This window comes from Oncorhynchus tshawytscha, unplaced genomic scaffold (assembly GCF_018296145.1).
Source record: "Oncorhynchus tshawytscha isolate Ot180627B unplaced genomic scaffold, Otsh_v2.0 Un_contig_1824_pilon_pilon, whole genome shotgun sequence".
Taxonomy (NCBI): domain Eukaryota; kingdom Metazoa; phylum Chordata; class Actinopteri; order Salmoniformes; family Salmonidae; genus Oncorhynchus; species Oncorhynchus tshawytscha.
In genome coordinates this window covers 937,542-958,507 of record NW_024609829.1, presented here as the reverse complement: position 1 = coordinate 958,507, position 20,966 = coordinate 937,542, and the positions used below count along the sequence as shown (strand labels likewise).

The following is a 20,966-nucleotide window of genomic DNA, read 5'->3' as shown; positions in this document are numbered from 1 at the left end:
TAAATCAGCACCATGAGCTGTCCATTTCCAATTGATTGTGCCACGGTTGCTGCTTTTAGTTTCAGCCACACAATGTAAGTTACTCGAATCTCAAAGTTGACCTTCGGTCCTCCTTCTCCTCTTCGCGCTCTCCTTTTCCAAACAGAACAAAACATAAGCTGTAGGTGAGACCCACACGCAAGATGCTGCATTTTTGGGACAAGGCCTAATACATAAAAACATTTGGGAAAAAGCCTTTGACTGTCCTCCTGGACTGCCGTCATAGGTACAGCCATTGGTTAGGCAGCACACAAAAAAAGCTTTTGATCAGCAAGAGCAGAGCAGGCCGGGGCTCAGCATCGGAATATTCACTGCAGTGTGTAGTGTATCCTATTTGTATTTACACCGTCCCAGCAGATATCTTAGAAATACAACTTTGCTCTGTGCTTCTTTAGCCCATATGGATAACTTGATTGAGACCAGACTGAAGAGCCTGAAGGCACACTTGATATCGCTTTCCCAGCGGAGAATCAGATTATGGGCCGCATCGTGCACACATCGATATATATCCCAATAAGCAACTCATTCTAAAACACTGAGAAATATTGACATTTCGTCAATTGCAAATGACGTGACCCTCCCCTGGACTAGATTAACAAAATACTAAACCCTCCTCTTTCTGATCCATCCCTTACGAACTAGCGTGCGTTTAAAAGTTACACCTCTTTGCCGCCAGCCGAAAATAGATCCCCAGAACTTGTCGCAACACATCTTTTTCAGAGCTGATCTGTTTGGTCAAAAGACCAGCCATATAGTTCCAGACACTTGTGGAATCTATGCCAATCTACGCATTGAAGCTGTTCTGGTGGCTCGCGGTGGCCCAATGCCCTATTATGTTGGTGTTTCCTTTATTTTGGCAGTTACCTGTTTATCCAGGTCTTTACCATGATGTTTAAATTCTATAAAACCTCACCTCTCGTGAACTACCAAGGCTCACAAGTTGTGGTTTGACTGCTACTGATACACACATCAAGTATATCCTTATATACAGTCATTATTTTAGGGTGTATTCAATCCTGCCTTTACCCTGCTGAACACTTACAAGATGCAGTCTGAATCCCCTGCCCTCTATATATAAACTCAGGATTGTACCTTAGGCCAGATCTACCGTTAGACTACCACAACCCACCGTAACCTCGACTACTCCCAAGTTCACTCTATGTGCTTTCTTCTCGTTCCTTCTTTCTGTCCTACTGTGCTCTCTAAGACCGAGGAGAGGATACAAGGAGAGGTAAGGCTAACGCGTTCTGCTCTTCAACTCTCCCTTGTCTTCATCTCCCAATATCATCTCGTTTGCTCTCGTCCATCCGTACCGCTCACCTCCACCCGTTCAGCAGTGCTTCGGGGATCAGAAGCGTTGTTTTCCCCCAAAATTGTAATTCATTTAGCATGTTCAGAGTAACGTGGCATGCTGTCCAGCAACCATTGTTTCAATTGTTACTACTTTATAATTTCATGTTCTCCCATGAGCTTACTTAGTGTCATGCACCTTACCCAGCCAATAACTCATTCCATGTACTACCATACAGTGTAAGGCGCTTTGAGATGTGGAGAAGTAAGTCAATTGTCAGGCCCTCCGTCCGTAAATGACAAGGTGTGATCTTAGCCTGCTCTGCCTTTCTGAAGGACCTTGTTGTTATTGTCTTCTTCGCAGCAAATCCGCAAGCTGAGACGCGAGCTGGAGAACTCCCAGGAAAAAGTGGCCAACCTGACCACCCAGCTGTCTGCCAACGTATGTAGAACAGGCTTCTCACCCTTTCAACCTCTGTCTCACACACCATGGTAGCAGGATCCATTTGTTTGCTTTCAATATAAAAATATAAAAAATGTCTTTGTCTGTGTTGGGACATATGATGGATGGAAGCTGAATGAGACTGAATCCAAGTCTGTTAAGAGTCATCTAATAATATGAATGAACCTGTCTCTGGGTGCCAGACATTGTGATGAGGTCTTTAATGCACAAACCAACACAAAAACCATGTCAGACAAATGTTGATATTTTTATGAAGATATTTAAAGCGCCTGGATCATTAGGCATTGATTAAACTGATGTTGAGCTACGATAGGAAAGCATGCATAGTGGAGAGGGTGAGATCAGATATGGTGCTGGCTTTGATAGATTTATGCCCAGTGCATAGAACGCAATCTAACTCGCAACTCGAAATCCAATCAATGAAAATTAAGCTAAAACTAAGCTAGCATTGGTTAAAGCTTGGGTCAAGAGTTTTCCCCGGTCATGTGACCTCACCAGGGAAAATCTTCTGTCCATTGTTGTGGTTACTAAGCAGACATAAACCTATAGTGTTCTAGATGGTAGGCAGACATAAACCTATAGTGTTCTAGATGGTAGGCAGACATAAACCTATAGTGTTCTAGATGGGATAAATGCCCACCTTGGCCTGGTGATAGCTGTACGTGGTGCTGGTTAAAGCTGGCTTTGGCCCTTGCCACCTATGGTTAGCCTACTAGAGGCTTGCTCTGGCTCCCGCTCCATAACCGTACCCAGTACAGCCAGCGATGCTGGTGGAGATTTATGAACCATAGGCACAACATGGTCTCAGGGCAATTTGTATTATTCTGTACGTAAATATTTGAGACTCTATTTAGTATGATATATTATGTTACTTGAGCTAACATTATGAATGGAATAGTCGTCTTACAATATCATACGAATTAGAGGACATATAGTATCATGCGTCTTGCCCTGTCGTGCAATAGCATATGAATTCTAGGATGTAATTTATCACATGTAATGGTGGATGTGTAGGATAGGTCTTTCTCTGTGACCAAGTTTTTCTTGTTGTGTCATAACAACAAGGGAGAATTATGGGGAGAATTTACATTGGTGGGTAGGTGAACTAACAGCAAAGGTTAGAATAATTTACGTGAAAGGTTAGGGGAACTAAAATGACAAAGATTAGGTTAATTTACATAGCATGTTAGGTGAATTGGGTTAACTTTAGAATAAGGGTTAGGGGAAGGCTTAGCGAAAATGCTACCGTTGTCCCCGACGCGACTCGAACACACAACCTTTGGATTGCAAGGCGGTCACGGATTATGCTCGCCTATCCTCCCCGAGCAACCTCTCTACTTTCGTTTCTGTCTAAAGTAACTAGACCATTAGTAGGTATCATACATCTTGGATGTACTCAGAAATACGTAAAGTATGTTGCGTATAGTTCTGAGGCCAGGCTGGGCCCACAGGGGGTAAACCATCAACGCTGCACCCCCAACAATCTCTTCTCTCTCCCCTGTACTGCCACAACCCCTTTTATTCTCTCTGCACTATACCTCCCCACCCCATATGCCCCTCACCCCATCAACCTTTACCTCCCCCCTCCCTGCCCCTGCTTCTCACACCTCAGCCTAACAATCCGGCAACTAGATGCTACATATATTTGATGTGTTACGAGAGTGAGCGACTGACTGCCATGTACTCTGTGTGTTCATGCTGAAAGAGACATGAAATCTTGGGAGGTGTCGACCAATCTAAAACCAAAGCTCTTTTCAGGAACTGCACTTGATGACTATATTGCATGCTGTTTAAGCAAAGAATGTCGAGTCCACTACAGTACTAACACTGTCCATTGGCAATACCTTTTAACCCGGTCTAACCCTCTAACCTGAGTGTGTTACTGCTACTGCATGATTGAGTGTGATATGACCACAGACCTTGGTTCAGTGTTAATACATGCATAAACAGTATTTATAAAACAATTGATAAAAACCTACACAGTAGGAAAAATTATAATTTTGCTTCATCCCTTACCCACTGGATTATTGTCTCTTTATTATGTGATAAATTGTACGATGTCGCTATTAACTGTAATTTATTATTACTGTAATTAGCTCTCTGGCCCAATGTCTGTGTGTGTGTCTAGGTTGCGTGTGTATGTGTGGATGTACGTGTGCGTGTGCGTTCAGGTGTGTGTGCACGTGCACATACTGTATGTGTGGGTGCATGCGAGGAGTGTGATCCCGGCCTAACGCCACTGTCCCTCTCTCCTCCACTGTTGGCTGTATTGACCGCTGGTTCTGGACTCTTTGCTGCCCCCTGCCTGCTGGCCGCTGACCCACACCTCTGGATGCTGGGTGTAGCAGCTAGGCCAGGTTTGTTGGACTGTCTGTTGCTTCCAGATCCCCTCCTCCGTCCTTCGCTGTCGCATGACTCTCTCTCTCTCTCTCTCTCTGACCGTCCATCCCGTTCCGCAGGCTAACAGGCTGACCTGGTGCTGAGGTTCCTGTTTTAGGCGCCGTGTGGCGACGCCAGCCAGGCCTCGACACCTACCTTGAATCATGTGGATGATGGCATATCTGTAGTTTTAGTTTTAAATAAGCCTCTGTACTTTACAATTGCCATGTAAATAGTAGCTCATGTTGAAATGTAAGAGAATGTAAAGATGGTAGCCTTGTTACAAGATGCATACACATACCATATAAGTTAAAACAGCTGAGGTTTATTGTTACTCTATTACATTAGAGTCACATTCACTACTGTGAGGGTTCAGAACAGTCTCCCATGCTACATCAGGTTGGAGAGGCCTGTGCCCCAGTGCCATACTCCAGTCACCACTCACTCACACCCCACCCTCCTCTCCTCCTTTCCTTTCATCCTCCACAGCTGTCCATCCCTTCACCCCTCCCTCCTCCTGGCAGATGGAGAAAGCCATTTGCTTGATGTGCAGTGAGCCTGTGGTGCCTGTGGCCTCTAAACGGCAGTGACTCATCTCTGTGTTCTCTCTCTGTCTCTCTGTCTCTCTCTCAAGGCTAATTTGGTTGCAGCGTTCGAGCAGAGCCTGCAACTGATGACGTCACGTCTGCAGAGCCTGTCGGTCAGCCAGGAGCAGAAGGTACCGGTAAATGCAGCTGCATTATTCTGCCCTCTCTTACATCCTTCCACGATGAGGGGGGTTATTTTCCAAATCTTCAATGGAGCAGAGTTCTATTCATTTACTGTCCAGCTATTTCCAATCCATGTCAAATAAAATGTCCATAAGATATGTTTATTATTCAGCGCTCTTTCCAGTTCACCATAATTAGTTGTTAGCAAACAGAGCTTCAAGTTGTGAGAATTTCATCAAAAAAAATGCATCTGGAGAATTCATGTTTAACCAATAGTTTTTCAAACAAATGAACCAATTTGACTTTTGTTATATGAGAAGGCTGAGCGCAAAGTGAGCATAGAGTGTAGACAGAGTCTGATCTCCTCAGTGTGTTTTGACAGTCAGGGCTAACATCCTGGACCACAACATGCCCTTGAGCGTTAGCCGCATGACCACCCCAAAGCCCTGGCATGGTCTAACTGTATCATGCTGATGGAGAGCAGAGGACAAAGACTGTCAGGAGGACAGGAAGTTAAATCTAGGTCAAAAGTTGACATGGTGCTAAGGTCTTGTTTTCACCAGCCACTCAGCACAATCCTTCAGGTCTGAGACACCATAGACACACCAGAGTCAGTCCCCCCATGTAGGACTGCTGTCAGCTGCTCAACGGGGTACATTAGCCCAGAAGATATAGAGTAGGGAGGCCTCTCTCAACATCAGAGTAAGATTTCAAAATTCCTGTAACTTCCACAAAATTCCCAGGTTTTCCCAGAAATCTTGGTTAGAGGATTCTCCGATTTCCTGCTTCCAGGAATCTTCCAACCAGGATTTCTGGAAAACCTGGGAATTTGGGAAAAGTTACCAGAATTCTGCAACCCTAGAGGCAACAGACAGTTGTAATGTACTGGTCCTGTTTCCTTGTAGGACTCTGAGCTGACTGATCTGAAGGAGACCATAGAGATTCTGAAGACGAAGAACACAGAGGCACAGGATATAATCCATGTGGCCCTCAGCAACCCTGACATCCCTCCCAAAGGTAGGGAGCCAACCAAGGGTCTAACGTTCTTTCAATATAATCGCTTTGACCATTCCCTCTCTTCTCCAGACCAGTTTTTATCTTCTTCACCGCCCTCACTAGCTCATCTTCTCTTCTCTAGAACGTTTTTTCTCTCTCTTCACTCCCCCTCACTAGCTCCTCTTGTCTCTCCAGAGCTGCAGATGAAGAGGCAGAACTCTTCTGAGAGCATCTCCAGCCTGAACAGCATCACCAGCCACTCCAGCATGGGCAGTCTGAAGGAGCAGGAGGCCAAGAAGAAGAAGAAGAGCTGGGTGAGGGCACAGAACCGTCTAAATATAATAAGGAATTAGAGTCAGGAGTCTAATTGGGTTTCTGGTTCTATGAGAGAACCCCTTTAACTAGGGTCAGGGCAGTGGTACTGTCTTGTCAAAACGGTCTGGATTTTTGGATCAATGGGATTTGATCGGCCTATTGGTGTCCAACATTGCGAAAACCTACAATTTGAGTTCCTGGAGTTCACTATCCCAAGAGTTTACCACTGGACTGGCTAGTAACAAGCAAAGTGGGTAACTTTACTTCACTTTATGTGATCTAGCTAATGTATGTATTCATCAAGCATTCATAAACTCCACATAACATGTTTTACACGAGCTATAAACCAACATAAACATTCTAAAGAGCCTATAAAATAGCAACATCATGAAGTTATGAGATTGGCATAGAACAGGATTGCTACATTTTAGAATCCTAACTTATGTTTTGCATTGAAAGGAGAGAAACCATCCAGCCACTCGCTCTGTGTCTGTGCTCCTGCATGTGTGGGTTCTTACTCTCTCTCTCTCCAAATCTGATATGAAGTATGACTCCTCTCTGATCTCTCTCTCATGCTTCCCTGCTACTGTATTTTATTCAGGTCTTTGAGGTGAGTAGTGGATTTTGTAAGAGCCCCAAGCCCCAAGCCCCCCCTCTACCTCCCTGCACTGATGAGTCATACTTGTTAGGTATTTGGAAAAGCTGTGTGGTTTTTCATCCCATATTAAACCTAGCCAGATCCACTTCATTCACTAACTGTACTTTACGGTAGCATACATTTTTATGTATACCATTTACAGTAAATATAAGGCAGATAAATGATTCAGAAATGACAAAGTAAATTGGATCATCAGACGACGGCAAATGTTGTTTTCAAATTCTGTTTTGTTTAGTGTCCCGAGAAGTTTTGATTTCGTGCAAAGCTTGTCTGAAAGTTAGTGAATGACAGTGAATTTTTTTTTGCCAGAGGACAAAATAAAATAAAAATTGTGATATAGTCACTCCAGCCATTTCCTGTTGTTTTGTTGTGGTACAGCAGTCCTCATATTTTACATATCATGACAAAACATCAAACTCAACACAATTTTTTTTTAAAGCATATGTATTGTCGAATCATAGCACTCCCTTTGTTTAAACTGTACAGACAGTACAGACACTTAAGAAATGTGGATAATTCCTCGTATAGGGTTTCTATTGTCAACAAAGTGAGCATAAACACAAAAATCATTTTGGTCATGATTCTTGCAACAACTCAAATCTGTACGGTCTGTACAACGCTCGCGGCTTTTTCCACCATGGGGCAGTTCTTTTCTCTCTTCCTTCCTCCTCATTGGACATAACTTAGTGAACATAAGTCTAGTGAACGTCTCTGTCTCATCGCCAGATGCTTATTTCTATGTGCTCCGTTACCTACAGACTAATCTGCTAGGTTATCTTCATGTTGCGTGGACTGCATCCATAGGACTGCGTCCCATGACTAGTGTTCTGCAGGGTTAGGGTAAATTCCATTTCAATTTCAGTCAATTCAGGAAGTAGACCTGGAATTCCAATTCTATTCAATGCTTTTCCGTTGGGACAATTTGGAATTGGAATTTGGTTTACTTTTTTGAGTTGACTGGAATTCTTTATGAAATTTACCCCCGCCCTCGATTAGCCTTGGGTTCTCTCATTTACCCCCGCTTCACCACAGAATAGAGGACAACACCGGTCTCACATTACCCTGCTTCACCAAAGAAAAAAGAGGACACCAGCATAGGGGTCGGGAGAGTTGGGGATTTTGAGGACAGTGTGTTTTTTCTTTCTTTCTACTGGCTATATATTCAAGTGTCCAAATCAAAGCCGAGTAATGAAATAAACACAAAAAGACCCCTGCTGTGATTTTGATGAAGAATAGCTGTGCGTGTCAAATAACACCCTTTCCCCCTATAGTAGTGCACTATACAGGGGGAAAGGGTGCCATTTGAGACACATCAAAGGTCGAATGCATCAACAAATACAGGGATGGTTACAGGAGTCACAACACTGTACGTGTTCATTGTGCTTCTCTCTGGGTGCCCCACCAGTCTTTAATTCTCACCTCTGCTGTCTATGTATTTCTCTGTGTAGCTGAGGAGTTCCTTTAACAAGGCGTTCAGTAAGAAGGGGTCCAAGCTCTCGGCGTCATACGCCGACATCGAGGAGATCGCCACGCCAGACTCCTCGGCACCCTCCTCTCCTAAAATCCCCATCCACCACGTGGACAGGGATGGGGATGGGGAGGGAGATGGAGATGGAAATGGGGACATTTCCATGATGAGGTCCTCTGTCTCTGCGTCTTCCTCTGGGTACGGTCAATTCCTCCGGTGCCCCTCCAGTCTGATTCATGTTTTGCTTCCTTAAGAAACATATTTCAAATGGGCACCAAATGGCACGTGTATGAATGTCATGTACCGTTATCTCTCTTATTCATCTCTATCACACAGTTCAGTGCAATTGAGGCGGTACCTGCCACCTCTTTTCAGTCTAAGCAAGGTGTGTTCTTCTCTTCTTCTCCAGACTGTGCGAAGGAGGCGAGGAGCCCCCGGAGGATGAGAAGGTGGTGACCACGCTGCGCTCAGCCCTCTGGGAGAAGGAGAGGAAGCTGACAGACATCCGCTTGGAGGCCCTTAGCTCCGCCCACCAGCTGGAGCAGCTGCAGGAGGCCATGAACAACATGCAGGTGTGTGTGTGTGTGTTAGAGGTCCTGCAATGGGTCGGACACCCACGGCTCGGCTCACGGTTCAGAATGATATTGCGTCGAAAACGTTTTAAATCGACACATGTTGTGTTGCAATGTGTTGCAAATTCCATCTTGTGAGCGGTGAGGCAGGCATATAGGCTACCAGTTACGCACACAGTGGATCAAGGTACTTTCCATTATTTGTGTGGCGCTGAAACGTACGTTTCATCCCCCTCATTGGAGAATACGTTGCCAAGTGTCCTTTCCCTGGCTAGCCTTGCTCATAAAAACAATGATATAAATGTATGTTATTCAGTGGGTCACTGATCCCCTTTTGGGTAGAAAGTCAATTTGGGTAGAAAAATCTGTACTGATGTCATATTGGAATTGATGTGGCGCGGGTGTGGTTCCAAAAAACTGACCTATAACTGGTTTGTGCGGTTTGAACTCTGACCCTGACCCCATTACGGCCCTACAGGAGTCCCCTCATTAAGTAGCTATGTAAGTATCACCCTAATCCTACACGGTGTGTTCCTGCCTGCAGATGACAGTGGAGAACCTAAAGGCAGAGAATGACCAGTTGAAGACAGGCGGTCCCTCCACCTCCACCTCCCAGTCCTCCGGCCTGGCATCACTCGGCACCGCCTCACCACGCCAATCTGTTGCCATGTCTCTGACCAAGACCTTCAGCATGAGTCTGGGAGAGGGCAGCCCCTCTGGTGAGGCCTGGCGTCAGTAACTATAGGAACGCAGTCATCACTCAACAAGTCTTAAGACTGAATTTCATGAATTCAAGGAGACAAGGGATAATTATCATGAAGCATTTCAGCTAAATAACCCTCCTTAGTGTGCAGGGTGAAAGGGTCATAACTCAGTGATAAGTAAACATACAACTGTCTAACAGAACACAAGGACATTGTGTACCCACGTTTATGTGTTTGACATGTTGTAATTATGACATGCATGTAGGACACTCATTAGATTACTCCTTGACCCAGTATCTCTCCGGCTGACTACCACCCATACCATTCTCTCTCTCTCTCTCTCTCGAAACAGACGTGTTCCAGACAGACACCGTTAGCCTCCCCGCTCCCAGGGACGACACTCGCGTGAGAGTGGTGGTTCGCGTGGCCAATCTGCGCGTCTTCAAAGATGTGAGTCTATTTATACGATTCATGATTTATGTATGAGCCAGACTTGTTCGGTTCAGCTGGCCTCTACAATAAGTATGATGGTGAACCATTTAACCTCTCCACTGCTCCTGTCCTCGTTCAACAGGAGGTGAAACAGCAGGACTTCTTCATCGGAACTGTGAGGGTTAACGGCAGAATGGACTGGCCTATGTTGGACTCGGCTGTTGGCCAGGCTTTTAAGGTGAGTCTCAACAGGCACCTCGATTGTGAGAAAGCACGTTTACATTCAAAGGTGGATATATTGTTGATGCAAATGTACCCTAAAAATTGTATTTGTTTAAACTTAAATGACAAGGTAGGGTGTAGGGTTATGTCTACAAACAGAACACGCATAAATACAGGGCCACTTTTCTTCTCAGTTAGGACATGGTTTTGGCTAGAGTTTAATCTGTATCTGTAAGGTCTCAGTCTGCTTTTCCCCAACACCACTAATGCTCCCCTAATCTCCTCTCCCCTCCTCTGCCTCCCCTCCTCTGCTCTCCCCTGTCTCTCCTCCTCTCCCCTGTCATCTCCCATGTCTCCTCTCCCCTGCCCCCACTCATCTCCTCTCCCCTGTCTCCTCACCTCCCCCTTCTCTCCTCCCCCCAGGTGTACATAGCCAAGGTGGACCCCACCTCCAGCCTGGGCCTTACTACAGACTCTGTCTACAGCTACAGTATGAACCACATCAGGAGGGTGCTGGGAGGGGAGCTGCCAGAGAGCCAGCCCTCACGCTGTGTCTCCAAGGGGCCCAGCGGCATCACTGTCACACTCAAAGGTCAGTACCTGACTAGGATCATAATGGTATAATTATGAACAATGGTCATTTTCTGGAAATATACCATTATTTAGGGCCAGTATGTAATACAAGGATGCCCTTTATCACTGTATCTATTTAATGTGACGATCAAAAAACTTGTTATAAAAGTTAGCTACAATCTGCAGTTTCATTTCTGATGTAGACAAATATTTCTCTGATTGTTAATGTACTATTAACTGATCATCACGGCAAGTTAGTTTTTTTCCGTGTCAATTCTTTGAGCATCGATTGTAAAAGACAGCTCGTGTCTAGCTTGTGTTAGATATATTTGGGGTCAACAGTCAATGGAGTTAATGTTCACCCCAAAGGTCATTGAGGCACATGTTTTTTGGCTGCGAGACCGTGTATGTTTGGTCTAACTGACATTCGCCTCCTTTTGTCTGCTCTGGGAATTTCTGTCCACTCTCTTCAGATCTCCCGTTCCGCACTGAACAATGATGAAAGGAATGTTTTATTTAGAGATATCATGATTTATGACCCACGCTGTGGACGTTAACCAGATATTTGGACTGCTTGTTATGTTCCATACTAAGATAGGATGTAGAATATTAGGCTTGGGTTCAAATCCATTTCAATTCAGGAAGTAGACTGACCATTCAAATTATGTTCAATGGTTTACTTTCTGAATTGACTGGCATTTAAATGGAATTGACACCAACCCTGCTGTGAAGTCTCATAAGTCCTTCTGTTTGTCTCTTTATTGATTCAACTCTATCGCGCCCCTGTCTTTGACCTCTCTCTGACCCCTGGCACCCTGTAGCGGAGAGCTGACTTTGGGCTAAGATTTGTGGTGTCTTACAGTGCCTTCAGAAAGTATTCATACCCCTTGACTTATTCCACATTTTGTTGTGTTACTGCCTTTATTCAAAATTGATTAGGAAAAAAATGGTGGTCAGATTGGAAATTTAGCGGGGACAGCGGGGTTAAAACCTCTACTCTTACGATAAGTTCCATGGGATCTTTAGTGACCACAGAGAGTCAGGTCCCCTACACAGGGCAATGTCCCCAATCACTGTCCTGGGGCATCGGGATATTTGTTTTAGACTAGAGGAAGGAGTGCATACTACTGACACTCCAACATCACTTTTAGCAGCATCTGGTCTCCCATCCAGGACCAACCCTGCTTAGCTTTAGAGGCAAGCCTCTCTGTTTCCCATGCACTTCCAACATTTAGAATATAAAGCATTTGACCTTCCCATTGTGATACGGATGGAGGATTGGTTGATTTTTCTGTTTTTTTTAAGTATATGTTTTTTTCAAGATAATTGACGAGAAATGTCCCGTCCAACCCATTGGGTATCTCACTACACCCTATTATGCCATGTCTTATGCAGTCAGACGGATTAGAAGTACATTTACATTGTCAGACGTATTACAATACAATCAACTTTCTAACTCTGAATGGCACTATACCGCTCCCTACTTGCTATATAAGAGAATGTGTGGCTTCCCTCCGTCCCCTAGGAGATCCAGAGGAAAACATAGAACATAGAAAACAAAGATAATTCAGTCAATATCTGAAGGATCATAAATAAACATTTTGGAGTATCTTCATCCATTGTCCAACTGTTGCATTTAATAGAATAGTTTGTTAAACATTTTAACAATTCCGATGACTGTTTGCTACTGGCACCCTGTAGCGGAGAGGTTAGGGCCAGGCTGAGACTGATTTGTGGTGTCTACAGCTCTCTACTTGCTAAGTTCCAGAGGAAAACACACACTCAGACAGGCCATTAGCAGATTAGCTTTCTTGGTTCGATGTCGTTTTTTTTTTAGAGCGCATTTCCTTAGAACAGTAGTGTACATAGATCCATTTCAGGGTAATCCATATCAGTTAGAACCCCATTTGTGTTTTTAAACCAATGAAGAGGTGCAGGCTGGGTAGGCTGTCTGTTCCACCTGGCTAAGCAGGAATGCCGTAGGCCAGGGTGGGAAAGAAGCAGGGGAGTGCAATCGAGGGTTCAGAGGAACATGATCCCGCTGCAGCTTGTGTGTCAGACAGCTCAGGCAGTCCGACCCAACTGGCTCAGGCCTCACACACACACACACACTATAAATGTGGGTGGTGATATGTCACACTGTAGGGTGAGGGCATGGAGGAGGTAGGGGGGAGAAGGTATGGAGAGGGAAGAGGAGGAGCACATACTCCTTGCTCTTGATCTGAGAGTTATTTACAGAACATTCTTTCTGGACTCCAAGTTGTTTATGAAGGGAGACATATGATGCGGTAAATCGTTAAGCAGAACATTTTCATGCACACGGATGGACTCCCTGATTTAACTACTCCCTGGTTTAACTTCATGTACAGTATGTCTCTGTGAGCAGCTGAATGGAGGGCTGTTTGGAACGCCCTACACCCGACCAATCCTTGTACCTGACCTGTCTATGTGTTGTCAAAGAAATGCTGTTTGAAATGTTTACCCATATAATCCCTATAATTCTGGGCCAAAATGGCCAATTTTTGTCCATTCTAGTGTTACATTTAATTCTGTGTGTTTACCCTGAACAGACAATAAAGCTTCCGAACACTAAACATTTGAAATCTGCGTTCCTGCAGGTCTGAAGGAGAAGTGTGTGGACAGCCTGGTGTTTGAGACCCTCATCCCCAAGCCCATGACCCAACACTACATCAGCCTGCTGCTGAAGCACCGCCGCCTCATCATGTCTGGGCCCAGCGGCACCGGCAAGACCTACCTCACGTCTCGCCTGGCAGAGTACCTGGTGGACCGCAGCGGTCGAGACCTCAACGACGGCATTGTGGTCACCTTCAACATGCACCGCCAGTCTTGCAAGGTGGGGACATTATAGTGTGTGCCATACGGTACTGGGGTTCCTCACTCCTAGTTCTGGAGAGGAGCTACGGGCTGAGCAGCTGAAGGCCCAGTGCAGTCAATGTGATTTACCCGTGTTTTAAATATATTTCCACCCTATGAGGTTGGAGTAATATTGTGAAATTGTGAAAATGATATTGGCCTTTTAGTGCAAGAGCTGTTTGAAAGTAAGTTAATAGACCGATAAGCCTCTCTGCCAACCAATAAATCAAATGTATTCATAAAGCCCTTTTTTTACATCAGCAGATGACACAAAGTGCTTATGCAGAAACCCAGCCTAAAACCTCAAAGAGCAAGCAATTTGGTATTTTCTTAGGATCCCCATTATCTGTTGTGAAGGCAGCAGCCAACTCTTCCTGGGGTCCACACAAAACATGACATAATACAGAACATGAATAGACAAGAACAGCTCAAGGACAGAACTACATCAATAAAAAATAAAAAAATGGCACACACAGCCGACATATCAATACATACACACAATATCTAGGTCAAACAGGGGAGAGGCGTTGTGCCGTAAGGTGTTGCTTTGTTTAAAAAAAAAAAAACAGGTTTGTTGTTCATTTGAGCAATATGAGATGGAAGGGAGTTCCATGCAATAATGGTTCTATATAATACTGTACGCTTTCTTTAATTTGTTCTGGATTTGTGGACTGTGTCAAGACCTCTGGTGGCACGTCTGGTGGGGTAAGTGTGTGTGTGTGTGTCAGAGCTGTGCAGATGTAGAAGCTTGGTGGCTAGGAAAAACTCCCTAAAAAGGCAGGAACCTAGGAACCAGGCTTTGAGGAGTGGCCTGTCCTCTTCTGGATGTGCCCGGTGGAGATCATAAGTGTACAGGGCCATTAAGGCCAGATCATTCTTCAAGATGTTCAAATGTTCATAGATGACCGGCAGGGTCAAATAATAATCACAGTTGTTGTAGAGGGTGCAACAGGTCAGCACCTCAGTAGTAAATGTCAGTTGACTTTTCATAGCCGAGCATTCAAAGGTCGAGACAGTAAGTGCGATATAGAGAGGGTCGAAACAGTAGGTCCGGGATAAGGTAGCTTATCCGGTGAACAGGTCAGGGTTCCATAGCCACAGGCCGGACAGCAGAAACTGGAGCAGCAGCATGGCCAGGTAGACTATGCATGGGGACAGACAAGAGTCATCAGGCCAGGCAGTAGAGAGGGGGAGAGAAAGAGAGAGTTATTAGACTGGCATATAGACTATTACAGCATAGATACTGAGACGGAGGGGATCGGGGGACACAGTGGCCGCATCCGGTGATATCCCCGGACATTTCCGAACCAGACAGGATATAACCCCACTCAAGGCTAGTAAAGCGAACAGAGCCTGGCACGACCGGATGCACACTTCCTAGGGACAGCATGGGATTACACTAGCAAGCCAGTGACTCAGCCCCTGTAATAGGGCCAGAGGCATATCATCCCAGTGGAGAGAGGGGAGCTAATATGATACCATTTGTGTATTCTAGTCTAAATTCTAGCTGCCGTATTTAGCACTAGCTGAAGTTAATTCAGTGCTTTATCCGGGTAGCCGGAGAGTAGTACATTGCAGTAGTCTAATCTAGAAGTGACAAAAGGATGGCTTAGCTTTTCTGCATCGTTTTTAAACAAGAAGTTTCAGATTTTGCAATGTTACGAAGATGGAAAAAAAAGTCTCTTGAAATATATACAGTACCAGTCAGAAGTTTGGACACACTTCTCATTCAAGGGTTTTTCTTTATTTTTACTATTTTCTACATTGTAGAATAATAGTGAAGACATAAAAAAATATATACTGTTACACACGCACTTATCACATAGTATTCCATACAAGTTAATGCCATGCAACCTGAGATGAAACCTGTGTGAGTTGCACATGTACAGTACAAAAACAGATTCATGCACTGTTTATTTATGTGGTGGACACTTGATACGGTCACATGAGGTTGTGGTATGTCACAAAATCATGTTACGACTACACATATCAATATTCATTTTATATATCAATATTTTGCTAAGTCTTGCTAAGTGGATGGGTCTCCCCAGTAGGTGTAAACGGTACAGCCAAATGGTTACTTGCAGAGTAGAAATATCAGAAATAGATAGTCAATATAAATCAAATAATATACAGCATGTACAAGAACAATATGAATAACAATATCAGTGATAAACGAGGTATTTATATGCATACAATCAGGGCTCAAGTGGCTGAGCAGCAGGACAAAAAAATAAAAATAGTAGCAGCAACGTATGTGTTTAGAGAGAGACTGTTTCTGTCCTGCCCTTGACTTTGGTGCAGGGCATGTGATGTCCATAGCCTCTTCGTCGCAAAACTCCCATCTCTTGTCAAAAAAATAGTTTGTCTAGCTGTGTCCAGTCCAGGTGGTGCTTGTACAGGCAGACACTTTTTCAGAGGAAGGATGTCAGCGTTGCGCAGCAGATAAAACCTGGTCCCGACAGTCCGAATGCTCATTAGCGACAACACCAGGCTCCAGAGCATCAAAGCTGTAAAACAGGGAATAACAACTGGTACTGCTTGATCTGTGGCAGCAGCCTGAAGTTGTTGCCAGCCATAGCTTTCCACCAGCACCGTGCCATCCTCCAGTCCAACCAGCTGTGGGATGTTGACCCCTGTCACAGTGATGTCCTTCACAACAGCAGCAATCTCAGACAAAGTGTTCACTCTTGTCTTTCTGAAGTGCTGCTTGATGAGGCCGAAGCACCAGTCAGAGGCGAACTTGGTGTGGCCTGTGATCAGGAAGTGAAGGTCCAGACTGTGGTGGAGCTTTTGCATGGTCTGCCAGGCACAATACCAGAGCACAAACGTGTTCTTGTTTTGGCCACTGCAGTTATCACAATTCAGATCCACACATGTTTCCTCCAACTCCGTAGTTGGTGAAGAAATGGTGCATCTAGTTGATGACTGCTCTGCTGCCTTTGCTTGCTTGGGCCAGATCTCTTTTTGATGGGAGGCCTTAGACTATTCTCCCTGTATGACTGGTGTAGGAGAGTCAGGCATGTTCTACTGATGCTGAAAGACAAATTCCACATACAAATATTTTAGCATTATTGTACAATAGATGCGAAATGGCATTCTGAGATAATATTACTACACAGATCATACACGTAATGTTAGCTAGCAAGCCAGCCATCGAACTTCAGCTGGCTAGCTAACAGCAAGCTTTAACTAACAATACAAAACCGATGGTCACAGCTAGCTAAAGTTAACCAAATAGGTTAATTGTGAGCTAGTTAGCATTAGGCTATACCTAACAATGCGAAATGGCATTCTGAGAAAACATCACTAACTTTACACACACTTCATACACGTAAGTTAATGTTAGCTAGTAAGCCAGCCATCTAACTTCAGCTAATCGTAGTTAGGTAACAGCAAGCTTTAATTTGGGGTCTTTTGTTTGGGCATGTCACGTTAACTTTGGCTAGCTAAAAAATGAAATATGATCCCAATCCATAGAGTAACATTACTAGCAATACAAACCAATTGTCATACAGTACCTTGCTAAAGTTAACCAAATAGGTTCAATGTTAGCTAGCAAGCTAACCATCGAACTCCAGCTGGCTAGCTAACAGCAAACTTTAACTTGAAAACAACTTTCTGACAAAATTAGAAACTTATAATATCTGAAACTGTAGCTAGATTCTTACTCGTATACATGGATGAAAGCTTCACGGCAGACTGCAACCCCTTTTATTAAAATAAGACATCCTGTGTCATTTCTGTTTAGTTTGCCCAGCTTGTTTGGCCCGTTGTCTTCCACTGATTTCAAAACTCAATAAACTTCTTCCGTGACAAATGTTGATCACCATTTCTTCCCTATCACTGACTGTCATCAGAAGACTCTACAATGTATTCTTTAACTAAAATGTTTTTACCTAAATCAGGGATTTCCTCATCGGTCTGATTCATTTTCTGAGTAAGAGTCAACATGGCACGATTGTCATCCAGAATGTAGCCCATCACAACTGTTTCTCACTGACCGTTGTCGATAGCGTCGGTAGCACCTGATAAATTCAGGGCAGCAATGTTATTGAGAGCTGTAGCAACATATTTGCAGTTCTTTATGGCTAACATTGCATATTTTGTTGTGAGGATACAGAATCAGAGTTAAAATAGCACTAACTAAACATTTACCTCTAATTGTCAGGTGTGTTAGTGTTGGGCTGGCATAAAAGGCTGTAAACCGTTCAGTTCAGGACCAACAGAAAGCAATCATCTGGTTTCGGGTTTGTGATTTAATATCACCATACATCAATAACATTACCTCTCACTCCCCTCTGAACAGGATCTCCAGCTCTGCCTTTCCAATCTGGCCAATCAGATTGACCGGGAAACCAGCACCGCTGAAATTCCATTGGTGGTTATCCTGGATGATATACATGATGCCACTTCCATCAGTGAGCTTGTCAATGGGGCCCTCACCTGCAAATACCACAAATGGTGAGCAGACTAACACTGAAATGGAACCTTTTCTCAAGCATCTAATACATTATTGTTTCTAATCTGAACTGTGACTATTCTGTGTTTATTTCAGTCCTTACATCATTGGAACTACCAACCAGCCAGTGAAGATGACCCCGAACCATGGCCTGCACCTCAGCTTCAGGTGAATGAAGAGACAAATCAAGTTGTTTTGTGTTTTTTTTTTCTGTGTGCAGGTTTTTGTTCTGACCTAGCCTTAAAACATCTTATTTAAGGCTACAATATATCCCTGTCATGCATCTAAAGTATGCTTTGATGCATATTTAAACTGGGATGTTGTCAGTCTAATGAATATGGACAGTGGTTAGAAAATTGGCAATGTAAAACAGTGCCTTCAAAGTATTCATACCCCTTGACTTATTGCACATTTTGTGTTACAGCCTGAATTCAAAATGGATTAAATATATTTTTCCTCTCACCGATCTACGCACTACCCCATCATGACAAAGTTTTTATTTTTTATTTTTAATGTCTGCATTGGCATTGAAAATATAATCTCATTTACATAAGTATTCACACTCCTGAGTCTAAACATGTTAGAGTCTTTCTGGTTAAGTCTCTAAGAGCTTTGCAAACCTGGATGGTACAATATTTGCACATTCTTTAAAAAATTGTCAAGCTCTGTCAAGTTGATTGTGTATCATTGCTAGACAGCCATTTTCAAGTCTTGCCATACATTTTCAAGCGGTTTAAGTCAAAACTGTAAATAGGCCACTTAGGAACATTCTTTGTAATTTTGGTAAGCAACTCCAGTGTATATTTGGCCTTGTCTTTTAGGTTTTAGGTCCTGTTGAACGGTGAATTTGTTTCTCAATGTCTGTTGGAAAGCAGACTGAACCCGGTTTTCCTCTATGATTTTGCAATTGAAAATTCCTTCACCTATATTTGCAGAAGCCGTCAAGCGCTATGATGAAAAAAAAATCCATAGCTCTTGCTGATGACAAGCATACCCATAACATGATGCAGCCACCAGTGTACTTGAAAATTTAAAGAGTGGTACTCATTGATTTGTTGTGTTGGATTTCCCCCAAACATAACAGGACATAATTTTCTAGCAATTTTACTTTAGCACGTATGTTTTGGAATATTTTTTTCTTCTGTACAAGCTTCCTTCTTTTCACGCTGTCATTTAGGTTAGTAATTATTGTGTAGTAACCACACTGTTGTTGATCCATCTTCAGTTTTCTCCTTTCACAGCCATTAAACTAACTATTTTAAAAAGTCACCATTGGCCTCATGGTGAAATCCCTGAGCAGTTTCCTTCCTCTCTGGCAAATAAGTTAGGAAGGACGCTTGTATCTTTGTAGTGACTGGGTGTATTGAGACACCAGCCAAAGTGTAATTAATAACTTCACTATGCTCAAAGGGATATTGAATGTCTCCTTATTTTATTTAACCCATTTACCAATATGTGCCCTTCCTTATGAGGCATTGGAAAACCTCCCTGTTCTTTGTGATTGAATCTGTGATTGAAATTCACTGGTCGACCTTACAGGTAATTGTATGTGTGGGTTACAGAGATGAGATAGTCCTTCAAATATCATGTTAAACACTATAATTGCACACAGAGTGAGTCCATGCAACTTATTGTGACTTGTTAAGACAAATGTTACTCCTGAATGTATTTAGGCTTGTGAAAACAAAGGCGTTGAATAACTCATGGTGTATTGTGTATAGGTTAGTGACACAGAATCTCAATTTAATCCATTTAAAATTCAGGCAGTAACACAACACAATTTGGAAAAAAGAGGTGTCAATACTTTCTGAAGGCACTGTATATATTAGAAAAGTACTTTTGATATATACAGTATGACCTGACCTTTGACCCTCTCCTGACCCCAAGGATGGTGACCTTCTCTAATAATGTGGAGCCAGCCAATGGCTTCCTGGTGCGTTACCTGCACAGGAAGTTGATGGAGGCGGAGGACGAGAGGAGCCTGGCCAACGAGGACCTCCTCAGGGTGCTGGACTGGGTGCCCAAGCTGTGGTACCACCTGCACACCTTCCTAGAGAAACACAGCACCTCTGACTTCCTCATCGGTAGGAAAACATTCTGTTATAACTGGGAAATAATACACAAATATAAAGTTAGGTTACACTTTAATTGGATATCAAATCAAATCAAATTTATTTATATAGCCCTTCGTACATCAGCTGATATCTCAAAGTGCTGTACAGAAACCCCGCCTAAAACCCCAAACAGCAAGCAATGCAGGTGTAGAAGCACGGTGGCTAGGAAAAACTCCCTAGAAAGGCCAAAACCTAGGAAGAAACCTAGAGAGGAACCAGGCTATGTGGGGTGGCCAGTCCTCTTCTGGCTGTGCCAGGTGGAGATTATAACAGAACATGGTCAAGATGTTCAAATGTTCATAAATGACCAGCATGGTCAAATAATAATAAGGCAGAACAGTTGAAACTGGAGCAGCAGCACAGTCAGGTGGACTGGGGACAGCAAGGAGTCATCATGTCAGGTATTCCTGGGGCATGGTCCTAGGGCTCAGGTCCTCCGAGAGAGAGAAAGAAAAAGAGAATTAGAGAGAGCATATGTGGGATGGCCAGTCCTCTTCTGGCTGTGCCGGGTGGAGATTATAACAGAACATGGCCAAGATGTTCAAAAGGATAGTCCCCTGTGGATGATCTACAGATCTAAATCTACATACTATCCAAATAAAGTGATATAAGTAGTTACTAGAGATCTGATTCTTGTCCATGGCCACAGACTGTGTATTTTGATTTGATGTGGTCATTAATATGATTTATTCTCT

At 43.6% G+C, this 20,966-nt stretch overlaps 1 protein-coding gene and 1 long non-coding RNA gene across 14 annotated transcripts in view; one reads left to right on the top strand and one right to left on the bottom strand.

Moving 5' to 3' along the window:
• The window catches only part of nav1b (neuron navigator 1b), a 133,201-nt gene that overhangs the window by 106,168 nt on the left and 6,067 nt on the right, over positions 1-20,966 (top strand). For 4 of the 13 annotated variants that reach the window (XM_024426501.2, XM_024426500.2, XM_024426496.2 and 1 more), the window contains 17 exons: positions 1,247-1,270; positions 1,694-1,771; positions 4,141-4,149; positions 4,806-4,895; positions 5,787-5,898; positions 6,073-6,191; positions 6,794-6,802; positions 8,299-8,516; positions 8,728-8,890; positions 9,435-9,609; positions 9,947-10,044; positions 10,169-10,264; positions 10,672-10,840; positions 13,440-13,675; positions 18,005-18,159; positions 18,254-18,325; positions 20,045-20,241. In XM_024426501.2, the coding sequence (XP_024282269.1) occupies positions 1,247-1,270; positions 1,694-1,771; positions 4,141-4,149; positions 4,806-4,895; positions 5,787-5,898; positions 6,073-6,191; positions 6,794-6,802; positions 8,299-8,516; positions 8,728-8,890; positions 9,435-9,609; positions 9,947-10,044; positions 10,169-10,264; positions 10,672-10,840; positions 13,440-13,675; positions 18,005-18,159; positions 18,254-18,325; positions 20,045-20,241 (2,020 nt within the window). The remainder of the gene's footprint in view (positions 1-1,246; positions 1,271-1,693; positions 1,772-4,140; positions 4,150-4,805; positions 4,896-5,786; positions 5,899-6,072; positions 6,192-6,793; positions 6,803-8,298; positions 8,517-8,727; positions 8,891-9,434; positions 9,610-9,946; positions 10,045-10,168; positions 10,265-10,671; positions 10,841-13,439; positions 13,676-18,004; positions 18,160-18,253; positions 18,326-20,044; positions 20,242-20,966) is intronic. The other 9 variants (XM_024426509.2, XM_024426502.2, XM_024426497.2 and 6 more) reach the window with 8 other exon arrangements.
• Positions 15,424-18,012, bottom strand: LOC112254190. The gene is made up of 3 exons (XR_002954125.2): positions 17,854-18,012; positions 17,595-17,723; positions 15,424-16,731 (listed from the first exon to the last, which is right to left on the bottom strand). It is a non-coding gene; the product is annotated as an uncharacterized LOC112254190 (long non-coding RNA).